The sequence below is a fragment of the Emys orbicularis genome, chromosome 20 (genome assembly GCF_028017835.1).
Source record: "Emys orbicularis isolate rEmyOrb1 chromosome 20, rEmyOrb1.hap1, whole genome shotgun sequence".
Classification (NCBI taxonomy): domain Eukaryota; kingdom Metazoa; phylum Chordata; order Testudines; family Emydidae; genus Emys; species Emys orbicularis.
This window is the reverse complement of record NC_088702.1, coordinates 22,946,297-22,961,118: the sequence shown is the minus strand read 5'-3', so window position 1 is coordinate 22,961,118 and position 14,822 is coordinate 22,946,297. Positions and strand designations below refer to the sequence as shown.

Here is a 14,822-nt window from a genome sequence, read left to right as displayed (position 1 = left end):
CCCCGTTGCAACGTCCCCACCAATTCCTCTGACACCCCCAGTCTGGCATTAGGGAGTTTGCACCTTCCTCTGCATTCACTGTGGGGTGGGAGCGTCCCGTTAGCCTCCCCCGGGGAGCAAAGGCCCCCCCCCCGTTCCCTGAGCCTGGTGTGCAGACAGCGGGGAACCCCGGCAGCCGGCGTTGGGGTGTGAGAGTGGCCCCAGGCCCCCATAGTCTGCATTTGAATGACAGGGTGCCTGGGCGGACCCTGCTCGGTTCTGTCAGGCCCTGCTTCCCACCCACTCTGTTTGCACTAGCTGGACTGTCTCTGTCTCTGCTCCGTGGGGCGTCAGCCCCTCCGGACCTAGAGCTGGGAGCGGGGCTCCCCCACTCTGGGCTGGGAGAGGGGGGGCCCCTGTCTGTGAATGTGGCTTAGTCTTGGGGGGGGGGGGGGGGTTGGAAATGAACCACTGCTGCGAGAATAAAGTTGTGTTGTACCTATTGGAATCGAGTTTGCTTCACAAGGCGGTTACCCACCAGAGGGCGCTGCTCCCTCACTTTTCCCAGCCTGTTCCCTGGATTTGCTCTCCCCCCATATACCCCAGGGGGCCCAGACCCCCTCACCTCCCGCCCCAGGAGCAGCAGCAGGAGCCTGCTCGTGGTCTTGGCCCAGAGAAAGGGCAAGAGGGAAGGAGAATCGGCTTCCATCCCTTTCCCCCACTCCCGAGATCTGAACTCGCCCCCCACCCTTCCTCTCGGCGTGATAGTTTTTTCCTTTTCCTTTCCTTCCTCTCCAGGGAGGGGTAAGCCCCGGCCACAGTCCCCACTGCTTGAAAAAGGGAACCCCCCCACCCCTCAGTCTTTTCCCACCCACCCTGACCCCTGCCAACAGGCCCAGCCAGCCGGGCACCACCCCAGAGCCAGGTGCAGTGCTGGCGGGGCTCCGTCCCAGCTGGAGTGGGAAAGGTCTTTCTGCCTGGTGAACTCCATGGGGCTGGGATAGAGCCAGCCCCAGACACCCCCTCCAATAAGGGGTGCTGCCCCTTTAAGGCTGCAGCCCTGGCAGAAAGGAATTGTGGGAGATGTAGTCCCCAGGGTTGATGGGTGTTGTAAGCTGGGCAGCGAGGCATGCTGGGAAGGGACCAGGGCTACAAAAGGGCTCCCTTCTTGGCTACCAAGAGGGGGGTCTGGGTAAATAAGGGGGGTTGGACACCTTAGCCAGCCAGCAGCTGTGAGACACTCCTTGGGCAATTGTGCACCACTGCGCATATGCAGAATTTGGGTCCCCCCAGATTTTTTTTCTTTCCCTGCAGAATATGAGATTCCGCTGGGGAAGGAACGCGAGGGGCCATGCGCCCTTCCCCGGCAGCAGGCGTGCTGGGAGCAGCCGGGGGGATGTAAATCACCACTGGGGCTGGGCGTGCGTGCCAGGCTGTCCCTCTCGCTCGCTCTTGCAGTGTGCCCGCTGCAGAGAGGCAGGCCCCGCTGCTGTGTCGGGAGCACTGCCAAGTCTGTGTCGGGGGGCTGCAGGGTGATCCCCCAACCTCTGTGCAGCCAGGGGCCTGTGCTCCCCACTGGGAGGCAGCCCCCATGTGCGCCCCTTGTCCATGTCACTGCGCCTGACCCGCAGAGGCGTGGGGCTGACCCAAGCAGCTGTGGGGAAGCCATGGGGAGCCTTGGCCAGGGGTGCCATTTCAGGAGGGTGGGGGGCACCTATTCCCCCCCCAAGTTTCACGCTGCGCAGGCAGGTCCCCTTCTCCAGGAGCGGGGTTCTCCGGCTCCCTGTGCTAGGGACTTGGGGGTGGGCCAGGCAAAGAAGGGGTCAGTTGGGGTGTGAGGGGGAAGCAGAGGGCCCCCAGTGGAGTGGGGGAGGAGAGGTTTCCCAGTGGTAGAGCGGGGTTTTTTGGAGCCTGGGGGGGGCAGTGGGATGGGAAAGGGAAGTCAATCTCCAGGGGAAGGGAGAGATGAGGGCACAGGGCTGTGCCCTGAGGGCGGGGGCAGCCGAGGGGGAACGGTCCATGGGACAAGAATCCTGATGAGGGAGGGGAAGCTGAGGACGGGTGTGCGGGCGAGGAGTAGCTACGTGGGTCTTGGGGTGTATTTGCCCACTGAGAACCAGGGAGCCCCCTCACCCCTGCCTGGGAAGAGACTGGGGCAGACCCCACTGCGCTAATGCGTCTCTCTGCCTTCTGCTCTCTGCCTTACCCCCAGGGCCGGTGCTACCATTAAGGCAAACTAGGCAGTTGCCTAGGGCGCCAAGATTTGGGGGCACCAAAAAGCGGTGCCCCGATTGTTTTTTACAGCGTTCCTGGGCTGGGCTGCCAGCGGCGCGCTGACACGTGCGGCTCAGACTCCCTCTCCCAGCGCAGCGGCCGGTCCACCTCTTCCGCCTCCCAGGCTTGCGGCGCCAATCAGCTGTTTGGCGCCACAAGCCTGGGAGGGGAGGAGAATTAGAGCGGGGGCGGCGTGCTCGGGGAGGAGGCGGAGCAGAGTTGAGCTGGGGTGGGGAGCTCCCGCACGGCTCCCGGGGGAGATAGCTGCCGCGGGGGGGCGCCTCAGGGCGGGGGGGGGGCTGCCGCGGGGGAGGGGGGGTTCCCGCAGGGCTGGGGGGGGGTGCAAGGTGGAAGTTTCGCCTAGGTCGCAAAACTTCCTTGCACCGGCCCTGCTTACCCCTCAGTGCTCGTGCTTCCAGGTAACCTGCACCATGAGCCTGCAGCAAGGAGCCATGTGGGCGCAGGGGTTTCTGTCCCTTTCTGCTCCTGGGGGATCATCTGTGTCGTTACAGACAGACTCGCTGACAGGGATTTTGCAATAAATTACCAAAATAGTTGAAAGTGAGGGGATGATATGGGATTATTCTAACAAAATGCACAGTGGGTTACAACGTTGTCCGCAGAACTTTTTGGATTTTTGGCGCAGAATTCCCCCCGGAGTAGGGAGCCTGGCACCATCTCCCCGAGCTGCCCCAGCAGCGTTCTCTGTGGTTGCGTCCAGCCCTGGATCTCAAAGCAATTAACACAGGTTAATTGTGGACCCTGACAAACCTTTCCATCCCTGGGGAAACCTTTCCAACCCTATGTGATGAACTGGGACTGTTCTTACTGTGGTCTTTGAATGCTGACAGGGGAGTGTGGCTAGGATAGTCTGCATTGGGGGATGGGAGACGGAGAATACCTGAGCATGTAACATGAGAAGCCAGGAAGGGGTTAGAGGCCAGGTGACACCTTTGCCCGGGAAACTGAACAAAGGCTGGAGAGAGAGTTCAGGGCTGGCTGGTGACATGGCTGGGAGGCAGACGGGGCGCTGACCTCCCAAGGGGGCTGTGGTGCCCTGGGACCCCAAGATGGACCTAATTGAGGGGGTCCTGTTGTCTGTGCCTGTCTTGGACTGTATTCCTGTCGTCTAAATAAACCTTCTGCTTTACTGGCTGGCTGAGAGTCATGGTGAATCGCAGGAAGCCGGGGGTGCAGGGCCTTGTGTCCCCCCACACTCCATGACACCCTATTATACAGGGAGGGAAACTGAGGCAGAAAGAGGGGAAATCTGTGCAGGACAGCTGGGGATAGAACCCAGTAGCCCTGAGTCCTAGAGCCCCCCTGCTCTAACCATTAGACTCCTTTCCCCTCCCAGAACTGGGATAGAACCTAGGAGTCCTGGCTCCCAGCTGCCCCTGCTATAACCACTAAACCCCACTCTCCTCCCAGAGCCAGGGATAGACCCCAGGAGTCCTGGCGTCCAGCCCCCCTGCTCTAACCTACTAGACCCCACTCCCCTCCTAGAGCTGAGGAGAGAACCCAGGAGTTCTGGCTCCCAGGCCCCCCTGCCCTCACCCAATTGACCTGTGAAATCCAGGGTGTGGCCAATTCTCCAGTCCCCACCCACCTGCCCCATGGTTATACCAGGCCCACAGGTGTGTTGGGCTGAGGGTATCTCATACCAGAACCCCATATCCCATAGAAGGACCCTGAGCAGGGGACGGGGACGGGGCTCTTTGGGTGCAGGGTGGCTGACCTAGTGAAATGGGCTTTAAACACTGTTCAGTGCCCAGAGGCCAGACATCCCAGTGAATAACCCCAGTTACGACAGAAGGTGCATCACAATGACTTGACAGGATAGTCCCATGACTGCAATATTGGTACAGAAGGGCACAGTTTACTCAGGGAAAAAAGGGAGAAGCGGTTGCCTTGGACAGCAAAGGTGTCTGCACCTGCTCTGAGGCTGAGATGGGGATAGGAGACAGACTTCTTGAAAGTCTCTGGTTAGGGATAAAAGGGGTAAAACCCGGGCGGGGGGGGGGGGGGCGCCATGGTAGGGTCGGCTCCAGACCAGCTAACCAGGAAGAAGAGGTGGATGAGGCTTTTCTTAAACAACTCACAAAATCATCCACAGCCCAGGACGTGGTGATGCCGGGGGATTTCAACCACCCAGAGATCGGCTGGGAAAATAACCCAGCCGGGCACAGATCTTGGAATGCAGTGGAGACAGCTTTGGTGAAAGCCGCGAGGCGGAGGCGGTTCTGGAGTTGGTTGTGCCCCAAAGGGAGGCACTGGTTGAGACGCTGAAGGTGGAAGGCAGCTTGGGTGAACGGGATCGGGAAATGACAGCGCTCGCGCTGCTAAGGAAACAGCAGAGATCAGCCGATGGATGGAACAGGCCCGTTACTCAGTGAGGAGGGAAAGCCAGTAACAGAAAACGAAGCGATGGCTGAAGTGTTAAATGCCCTTTTTGTTTCCGTTTTCATCAGCCGACTACCATAGTGAATGTCAGCGGACACGGGGCAGGACCCAAGGCTACAGTAGGAAAAGAGCGAGTTAAGAATGACTTAGCTAAGTTCCATGTCTTCAAGTCGGCAGGGCCTGATGAAATCCGTGCTCGGGTACGTAAGGAACCAGCTGAAGCGATCGCTGAGCCACTACCGATTCTCTGTGAGAACTCCTGCGGCACGGGAGAGGTCCCAGAGGACTGGAAAAGGGCAAATATTTTACCTAGCTACGAAAAGGGGAATAAGTACAACCCAGGGAATTACAGACCAGTCAGCTTCACTTCGGTACCCGGAAAGATACCGGAGCAAATGATCACACAGTCCGTTTGTGTGCACCTAGAAAATAATAAGGAGATAAGTAACACTCAGCGTGGATTTGTCAGGAACAAATCGTGTCAAGCCAACCTCAAATCCTTCTTTGACAGGGTCACAGGCCTGGCGGATGGGGGGGAAGTGGTAGACGTGGTATATCTTGACCTGAGTAAGGCTTTTGATGCCGTCTCACACGACCGTCTCATACACAAACCAGAGAAATCCATCCTAGACAAACCTACTCTAAGCCGGGTGCACAAGTGGTTGGAAAACTGCTCCCAGGGAGCAGTGATCAGTGGTTCGCAGTCAGGTTGGAAGGACCCCTTGAGTGGATCTGGATCCCTTGGAGGGATCTGTCCTGGGTCCGGTTCTGTTCAGTGATTTGGATAATGGCACGGAGAACACACTCTTAAAGTCTGAGGACAATACCAAGCTGGGAGGGGTTGCAAGCTGTCACGGACTCCCAGCCCCCGGGCTCTCTCAGCTCCGTACGGCCCCTGGGACGAACCCCCCAGTGTGACAGCCCTTCTCGGGGTCACGATCTCTCACGGGGGTTAAGCCCTGGGTTCCAGCGCCTCCTGGGACCGCACCTCTCTGAGCCCCCAGCAGCCTGGCTCTGCCGTGGGCCCCCTCAGGGAGTCCCCTTGCTCTGGGCCCCCGGGGCCCCCACCCCCAGAGGGAGCAACGTCCCCGATCTCTAGCTGCAGTGACTCTGCCAGCATCACACAGGAGATTTATTGAATGTCTGCACCCAGCCCAGGCAGTTCTCAGGGCCCTCGGGCCTGGCCAGTCTCAGCCCCGGCCAGCTGGGTCTGTGCCGTCCCCATGGGTCCGGCTGCTCCTTGTCCCCAGCCCAGCCCCACCCCGCTCCCTCCTTCCAGCCCAGCCCCCTAAATCCCCTCCCCCACCAGCCCCTCCTCTGCCCTTTGTCTTCAGTCCCAGGTGAACAGGCTGCCCGGGCCCTTCTCTTCTGTCCTTTGTTCCCCCCTGGCTGGACCCGGCTGGTCAGGTCCCCGGGCCCCCCCCTCCTCAGCCCATTGCCCCCCCCCCCCCGCCCCGGCCAGAACCGGCTGGCTCCCAATCTCCAGGCTGGTGTCTGGGGTCCCGGCTGCTAGGCGAGGTCACACCTGGTCCCCTGCAACCACAAACCCCCTCCTACCCCCTTGTTACATATGCAGCACAGAGGGAAACTGAGGCACACACCGTGTTCATGCAAAACACTAAGAAAACCCCCCACTTCATCACACTAGTGCTTTGGAGGACAGGATTAAGATTCAAAATGATCTGGACAAACTGGAGAAATGGTCTGATGTAAATAGGATGAAATTCAATCAGGACAAATGCAAAGTGCCTCACTTCGGAAGGAACAATCAGTTGCACACACAGAATGGGAAATGGCTGCCTAGGAAGGAGAACTGCAGAAAGGGAGCTGGGGGTCAGAGTGGATCACAAGCTAAAAGTGAGTCACCAGTGCGATGATGTGGCAAAACCAGAGGCCGTTCTTCTGGGATGTCTCATCAGGAGTGTTGTAAGCAAGACACGAGAAGTGATTCTTCAGCTCTACTCCGCGCTGATGATGTCTCACCTGGAGTCTCGCATCCGGTTCTGGGCGCCGCACGCGGGGAAAGATGTGGGCAAATCAGAGAGAGTCCAGGGAAGCGCAACAAAAACGATTAACGGTCTAGAAACCATGGCCTACGAGGGCAGAGTGAAATTAGTCGGGAGAAGAGAAGATGGAGGCAGGGGGACGACATGACAATCTTTAAGTACATACAAGGTTACGAGGAGGGTGACAGATTGTTCTTGTGCACTGCGGACAGGACAAGGAGCAATGGGCTTAAACTTCAGCAAGGGAGGTTTAGGTTTAGGTTGGACATTAGGAAAAACTTCCTACCTGTCAGGGTGGTGAAGCACTGGGGTAAATTGCCCAGGGAGGTTGTGGAATCGCCATCACTGGAGGTTTTGAAGAACAGGTGGGACAAACCCCGGCCGGGGGTAATACCTAGCCCTGCCTCGGTGCAGGGGACTGGCCTGGACGGCCGAGCGAGGTCCCTTCCAGGCTCCCTTTCCCTTCCCTTCCCAGAGCCAGGGAGAGAACCCAGGAGTCCGGGCTCCCCCTGCCCCAACCCATCACCTCTCCCCAGCCTGCTCAGCTGCTTCCTGAGAAGCAAAACCCCCCAGGATTAGGACGCAGGGGAGCCTAGAGAACTGGCCGCGGCTGGAGGGGGCCCCTGGCCGGCCGGTGACCAGGGCTTCCTTAGCAAGACGGGGGGACTCTGTTGGGGGGCAGGGGGTCCCCGAGAAGGCAGGTGAGAGAATCCTGTTTCCCACGACTGTCACCACCCAAAAGGGCTGAAAGGGCAGAGTTCAGTGGTACTACACCGCAAGGAAAAAGGAGGGAGCCAGGATGCCTGGGTTCTCTCTCTGGCTCTGGGAGGGGAGAGGGGTCAGAGCAGGGGGGGCTGGGAGCCAGGATGCCTGGGTTCTCTCTCTGGCTCTGGGAGGGGAGAGGGGTCAGAGCAGGGGGGGCTGGGAGCCAGGATGCCTGGGTTCTCTCTCTGGCTCTGGGAGGGGAGAGGGTTCAGAGCAGGGGGGCTGGGAGCCAGGACTCCTGGGTTCTCTAGACATGGGTGCATACCATGCAGTTCCATTGCCTGTTGGGTCCCCGGGGGCCAGTCCCGGGGGCGTGACGTGATCTTTCCCTCCTGGCTGTGCCGTGGTTACCAAGCCTGTGAGGGCTCCGCGGGGGGTGGGGGGATGATTTTGGGCCCCCGGGAGCAGGCTGGGAACGTGTCGTGGCAATAACACGGCTGGGGGCAGGGCTGGGGAGACGGAGGCGCTGGGTGCGAAGAGACGGTAACGCCTGCTGGGCTGTCCGGGGTGATTATATCTGGGAGGGAGAGATTTGCCAACCGTCAACTTATGCCATGGTGGAGGGGGGAAGGAAAGGAACAGAACCCAGGCGTCTTGGCTCCCAGCCCCCTGCTCTAACCACTAGACCCCACTCGCCTCCCAGAGCCAGGGAGAGAACCCAGGAGTCCTGGCTCCCAGCCCCGCCCCCCAGCTCCAACCACTTTAAGCTCCAACCTGCCCTGTCCTCCCCGCCTCCGCCTCCTTCCTCCCTCCCGCCCCCCCATCTGGCATTTAAAGGACTCACCCCCCAGCCTGGCACCAGCGCATCGGCCAAGGCTCCAGCCTCCTGCACGCCCCGGCCATGACCCTGAGACCGTACTGCACCTGCTGTGGCCAGGGCGAGGGGCTGCTCTTCCGGCAGGTTAGCTCCGGGCATGGGGGCTGGGAGCCAGGACTCCTGGGTTCTAGCCCTGGTTCTGGGAGGGGAGTAGGGGCTGGTGGTTAGACCAGAGGGGGCTGGGAGCCAGGACACCTGGATTATCTCCCTGGCTCTGGGAGGAGAGTGGGGTCTAGTGGTTAGAGCAGGGGGGCTGGGAGCCCGGACGCCTGGGTTCTATCCCTGGCTCTGGGAGGAGAGTGGGGTCTAGTGGTTAGAGCAGGGGGGCTGGGAGCCCGGACGCCTGGGTTCTATCCCTGGCTCTGGGAGGAGAGAGGGGTCTGGTGGTGGAAGATGGGTCCCGGACTCCTGGGTTTTCTCTGTGGGGCTTTCGGAGGGGAGTGGGGTCTAGTGGTGAGAGCTGGGTTCTCTAGACATGAGCGCATACCGTGCAGTTCCATTGCCTGTTGGGTCCCCGGGGGCCTGATGCGATTATTCCCTCCTGGCTGCGCCGTGGTTACCTGGCCTGTGTGGGCTCCAGGGGGGATGCTGGGAACCCAATAACACAGCTGGGTGCCGAGTTGGGGAGATGGAGCTGCTGGGTGCGAAGAGCCGGTAACTCCTGCTGGGCTGATTATATCTGGGAGGGGGAGATTTACCAACTGGCAACTGATGCCATGATGGAGTGGGGAGGGAAAGGAATAGAACCCAGCCTCCCCCCCACTCTAACCACTAGACCCCACTCCCCTGCCCGTGCTCACTGGATCTCCCCTCCACAGCTCTTTGAGCCCGTGAGCTGCACCTACACCTACCTGCTCGCGGACCTGAAGACCAAGGAGGCGGTTCTGATCGACCCGGTTCTGGAGACGGCCAAGCGGGACGCGGAGCTGGTGAGGGAGCTGGGCCTCAACTTACTGTATGCAGGTGAGAGCAGCTCTCAGGGGGTCGGGATGGGGACTGTCTCGTTGTGGAAGGGAATGCGGTTACTCAGGGCCGTTCCCCTCTAGGGGGTGCTGGGTCAGATCCAGCCCCAGGATACGGACCAGCTGGCTCGGCGGGTGGAGAACGGGGAACGGGGCCTTTCCCCTCTAGGGGGCACCGGCCCCGATCCGGCCCCAGGGCAGGGACTGGCTGGCTCAGGGGATGGAGAACGAGGCCTTTCCCCTCTAGGGGGCACCGGCCCCGATCCGGCCCCAGGGCAGGGACTGGCTGGCTCGCTCGGCGAGGGGGGAACGGGTTGGGTTCCCGTCTGTAAATCCCTGATTCTGCTCCACACAGCCAACACCCACTGCCACGCCGACCACATCACGGGCACTGGGCTGCTGAAAAAGATGCTGCCCGGCTGCCGCAGCGTGATCTCCCGGGACAGCGGGGCCTTGGCCGACATCCTCATCCGCGAGGGCCACGCCCTGGAATTCGGGGCCTTCGTAAGTCACCTGGGCACTGGGGCTGGGAGCCCGGACTCCTGGGTTCTCTCCCCGGCTCTGGGAGGGCGGGGGGTCTAGTGGTTAGAGTGGGGGGGAGGTGGGGGGAAGGGGAAGTTGGGAGCCCAGACTCCTGGGTTTCTCCCCAGCGCTGGGAGCTGAGTGGGGTCAGAACAGGGGGGCTGGGAGCCAGGACTCCTGGGTTCTTTCCCCGGCTCTGGGAGGGCAGGGGGGGGGGGGTCTAGTGATTACAGCGTGTTTGGCGGGGGAGCAGGGGCTGGGAGTCAGGACTCCTGGGTCCCATGGAGAGTCATGTCGCTGGCTCCCCCTGTCTGCAGGCCCTGGAAGCCCGCTCCACCCCCGGACACACGGACGGCTGCCTGACCTACGTGCTCAGTGACAGGACCATGGCCTTCACCGGGGATGCCCTGCTGATCCGGGGCTGCGGCCGCACCGACTTCCAGCAGGGTGAGGGCGAGCTGGGGTGGGGTGGGGGGTATGTGTTACCGGGGGGAGGGGTTTCTTGGAGGGGTAGTGAATGGTTACCGTGGAGACAAGATATGGGATATGATGGTGGCCGCCATGGCCATGGGGGAGATCTCCAGGTCATGCCCAGCAGTTGCCATAGCGATGAGGAACATGGCTGCTGGTTGCCAAGGCGATGGCAGGGTGTGTCTCTGGGGCTCAGCCAGTGGGTGCTGTGGGGATGGTGGGGGTGCCCTGCCAGGGGCAGGGCCGACTCCAGGCACCAGTCTGGCAAGCAGGTGCTTGGGGCGGCCGCTCCGGAGGGGGGCGGCACGTCCAGGTATTCGGCGGCAATTCGGCGGACGGTCCCTCACTCCCGCTGGGAGCAAAGGACCTCCCGCCGCATTGCCGCAGACCGCGATCGCGGCTTTTTTTTTTTTTGGCTGCTTGGGGCGGCCAAAACCCCGGAGCCGGCCCTGGCCAGGGGGTTCGGCCAGAGGGCGTTGGGGGGACGGGCAGGGTGCTGTGCTGGGGGGGATGGCAAGAGGGAGCTGGGGTTCCCATGGGGCACTGGGGGGGATGTCGGGGGTGCCATGCCAGGGGATTGGCTGTGTTCCCCACCCCGTGGTAACCAGGCCCCACTTCTCTCCGCCCCCCAGGCTCCCCGGAGACCCTGTACCGCTCCGTGCACGAGAAAATCTTCACGCTCCCCGGAGACTGTCTGATCTACCCCGCCCACGACTACACAGGTGAGTCCGAGCGCGGCGCTAGGGGGCGCTGTGCTGCAGGGGGGAGGGGGGGAGAGCTCTCCTGGGCAGGACGGGTGCAAGGATGTTTCGCGCCCTAGGCGAAACTTCCACCTTGCGCCCCCCCCCCAAGCCCTGCGGCAGCTCTCCGCCCCCCCAGCCCTGAGGCGCCCCCCCCCATGGCAGCTCCCCACCCCCCTCCGCCCTGAGGCGCCCCCCCCCCGCGGCCGCTCCCCCCCGCCTGGGGAGCCGTGCGGCAGCTCCCCACCCCCCCTCCACCATGAGGCACCCCCCCATGGCAGCTACCCCCCCCGCCCTGAGGCACACCTCCCCCCGCGGCAGCTCCCCCCCCCCCGCCCTGAGGCACCCCCCCCGCGGCAGCTCCCCCCCGCCCTGAGGCACCCCCCCGCGGCAGCTCCCCACCCCCCACTCCGCCCTGAGACGCCCCCCCATGGCTGCTCCCTCCCCCCCCCCCAGGGAGCCGTGCGGCAGCTCCCCGCCTCCTCCCCGAGCAGGCTGCCCCCGCTCTAATTCTCCTCCCCTCCCAGGCTTGCGGCGCCAATCAGCTGTTTGGCGCCGCAAGCCTGGGAGGGAGAGAAGCAGAGCGGGGTGGCGCGCTCAGGGGAGGATGCAGAGCAGAGGTGAGCTGGGGAGGGGAGTTCCCCTGCGTGCCGCCCCCCCCCACTTGCTGCAGGCAGCCCTCCCCGTGCCCCCCTGCCCCAGCTCCCTCCGTCTAAATGCCGACAACGACTGGGGTCGCTGCCGAAGAAAATGCCACCCCCCAAATGCTAGCGCCCTAGGCGACCGTCTAGGTTGCCTAATGGGTTGCACCGGCCCTGCTCCTGGGGCAGTCAGGGCTGGCCCCGATGCCCCAGCCCGGCGCTAGGGGGCGCTGTGCTCCAGGGAGCCCCCCCTGCTGGTGCTGTATCTCACCCGCCCCCTGGCGCCCCCTGCAGGCCAGACGGTGTCCACGGTGGAGGAAGAGAGGACCCTGAACCCCCGACTGACCCTGAGCTGCGAGGCCTTTGTCCAGCTGATGAACAACTTGAACCTGCCTCAGCCCAAGAAAATTGGTGAGGCTGGGAGCCCGGACGCCTGGGTTCTCTCCCAGGGCTGGGAGGGAGGAGGATTGGTGGGTTAGAGCAGGGGGGGCTGGGAGCCAGGACTCCTGGGTTCTCTCCCGGGGCTGGGAGGGAGGAGGGTTGGTAGGTTAGAGCAGCGGGGGGCAGGGAGCCAGGACGCCTGGGTTCTCTCACCAGCTCTGGGAGGGGAGTGGGGTCTGGTGGGTTAGAGCAGGGGGGGCTGGGAGCCAGGACACCTGGGTTCTATTCCCAGCTGTGGGCCGTGGATGGTGTAGACGAGGCCAGGACCCCTATCACTCTGTCTAACACTTGTCTCTTCTTCTGTCCTTTGCAGATATCTCTGTCCCGGCAAACCTGAAGTGCGGGATCCAGGATGTGGAGACTTAGCCCCACCCTCTTTACTCCAAGGCCACACCCCTCACAACAAGCCCCTCCCACCTCCACATAGTCCATGGCCTCTCATTGACCCTTACTAGGATGGAAGGTCCTTTGGCCTGGGGGCTGGGGGCGGGGGGCTGTCCCTGACTCTCACTCCAGTCCCCACCTTTAAGGGAAAGCTGGGAGCTCCCTCCTTTGGGACCTCGGTGGGACTGTGCATCCATTAATGGGGGCGGTTAATGATCATCGACCGTTGCAGGTTCCCTCCCCCCCCCCCGCCAGCCCCCCCATTCCTCTAACACCCCCAGTCTGGCATTAGGGAGTCTGCACCTTCCTCTGCATTGGCTGTCGTGTGGGGGTGTCCTGCTGGCCTCCCCTGGGAAGCAAAGACCCCCCCCCTCTTCTCTGAGCTTGGAGTGCGGATAGCAGGGGACCCCAGCCTGCGCTGAGGTCCGAGAGAGACCCTCAACCCCCCATGCCCTGTGTTTGAATAGTGGGGTGCCCTGCGGGAACCCCACTTGGTTCAGTTAGGTCCCTCCCCCACCCTGCAGCTGAATGGGGGGGAACCCCCACTCCCAGGGGCTCTGGGTTAGTGCTGTTTGCACTAGCTGGACTTTCCCCATCTCTGCCCCTGGGTCTCCGGCGAGCCTGGCCCTGGACTCCCCGCTCTGTCGGGGGCCAAGGGAGGGGAAGGGGCCCCTGTCTGGGAGCGGGGCTGAACCTCAGCGGGGTTTTCAAACGAGCAGCTGCTGCCGCCGCCAAGAAAATAAAATTCTGTTGGACCCATTTGGACTTGATTTCGCTTCGCAAGGCAGGAGGCTGGGATAGAGGGGCCCGGGGGGCGCGGGCAGGGCGGGGTAGAGGGGCCCAGGCGGCTCGGGCAGGGCGGGAGGCCGGGGTAGAGGGGCCCGGGGGGCTCGGGCAGGGCGGGAGGCCGGGGTAGATGGGCCCGGGTGGCTCGGGCAGGGCGGGAGGCCGGGGTAGAGGGGCCCGGGGGGCTCGGGCAGGGCGGGACGCCGGGGTAGAGGGGCCCAGGCGGCTCGGGCAGGGCGGGAGGCCGGGGTAGAGGGGCCCAGGCGGCTCGGGCAGGGCGGGAGGCCGGGGTAGAGGGGCCCGGGGGGCTCGGGCAGGGCGGGAGGCCGGGGTAGAGGGGCCCGGGCGGCTCGGGCAGGGCGGGAGGCCGGGGTAGAGGGGCCCAGGCGGCTCGGGAGGCCGGGGTAGAGGGGCCCGGGCGGCTCGGGCAGGGCGGGAGGCCGGGGTAGAGGGGCCCGGGCGGCTCGGGCAGGGCGGGAGGCCGGGGTAGAGGGGCCCAGGCGGCTCGGGCAGGGCGGGAGGCCGGGGTAGAGGGGCCCGGGGGGCTCGGGCAGGGCGGGAGGCCGGGGTAGAGGGGCCCGGGCGGCTCGGGCAGGGCGGGAGGCCGGGGTAGAGGGGCCCAGGCGGCTCGGGAGGCCGGGGTAGAGGGGCCCGGGCGGCTCGGGCAGGGCGGGAGGCCGGGGTAGAGGGGCCCGGGCGGCTCGGGCAGGGCGGGAGGCCGGGGTAGAGGGGCCCGGGGGGCTCGGGCAGGGCGGGAGGCCGGGGTAGAGGGGCCCAGGCGGCTCGGGCAGGGCGGGAGGCCGGGGTAGAGGGGCCCGGGCGGCTCGGGCAGGGCGGGAGGCCGGGGTAGAGGGGCCCAGGCAGCTCGGGAGGCCGGGGTAGAGGGGCCCGGGGGGCTCGGGCAGGGCGGGAGGCCGGGGTAGAGGGGCCCGGGGGGCTCGGGCAGGGCGGGAGGCCGAGGTAGAGGGGCCCGGGGGGCTCGGGCAGGGCGGGAGGCCGGGGTAGAGGGGCCCGGGGGGCTCGGGCAGGCCGGGATGCCGGGGTAGAGGGGCCCAGGCGGCTCGGGCAGGGCGGGAGGCCGGGGTAGAGGGGCCCAGGCGGCTCGGGCAGGGCGGGAGGCCGGGGTAGAGGGGCCTGTGCGGTTCGGGCAGGGCGGGAGGCCGGGGTAGAGGGGCCCGGGTGGCTCGGGCAGGGCGGGAGGCCGGGGTAGAGGGGCCCGGGTGGCTCGGGCAGGGCGGGAGTCCGGGGTAGAGGGGCCCGGGGGGCTCGGGCAGGGCGGGACGCCGGGGTAGAGGGGCCCGGGGGGCTCGGGCAGGGCGGGACGCCGGGGTAGAGGGGCCCGGGGGGCTCGGGCAGGGCTGGAGGCTGAGGTAGAGGGGCCCGGGGGGCTCGGGCAGGGCGGGAGGCCGGGGTAGAGGGGCCCGGGTGGCTCGGGCAGGGCGGGAGGCCGGGGTAGAGGGGCCCGGGCGGCTCGGGCAGGGCGGGAGGCCGGGGTAGAGGGGCCTGTGGGGCTCGGGCAGGGCGGGAGGCCAGGGTAGAGGGGCCCAGGCGGCTCGGGCAGGGTGGGAGGCCGGGGTAGAGGGGCCCGGGGGGCTCGGGCAGGGCGGGAGGCCGGGGTAGAAGGGCCCGGG

At 64.6% G+C, this 14,822-nt stretch overlaps 1 protein-coding gene across 1 annotated transcript; it reads left to right on the top strand.

Annotated features, from left to right (window-relative positions):
• Window positions 1-8,268: 8,268 nt before the first annotated feature.
• ETHE1 (ETHE1 persulfide dioxygenase) lies at window positions 8,269-12,387 on the top strand. The gene is made up of 7 exons (XM_065420458.1): window positions 8,269-8,328; window positions 9,063-9,207; window positions 9,562-9,710; window positions 10,046-10,175; window positions 10,832-10,921; window positions 11,875-11,991; window positions 12,335-12,387. The coding sequence occupies exons 1-7, from the start codon at window positions 8,269-8,271 to the stop codon at window positions 12,385-12,387; spliced, it is 744 nt and encodes a 247-aa protein (XP_065276530.1).
• The last annotated feature ends 2,435 nt before the right edge of the window (window positions 12,388-14,822 follow it).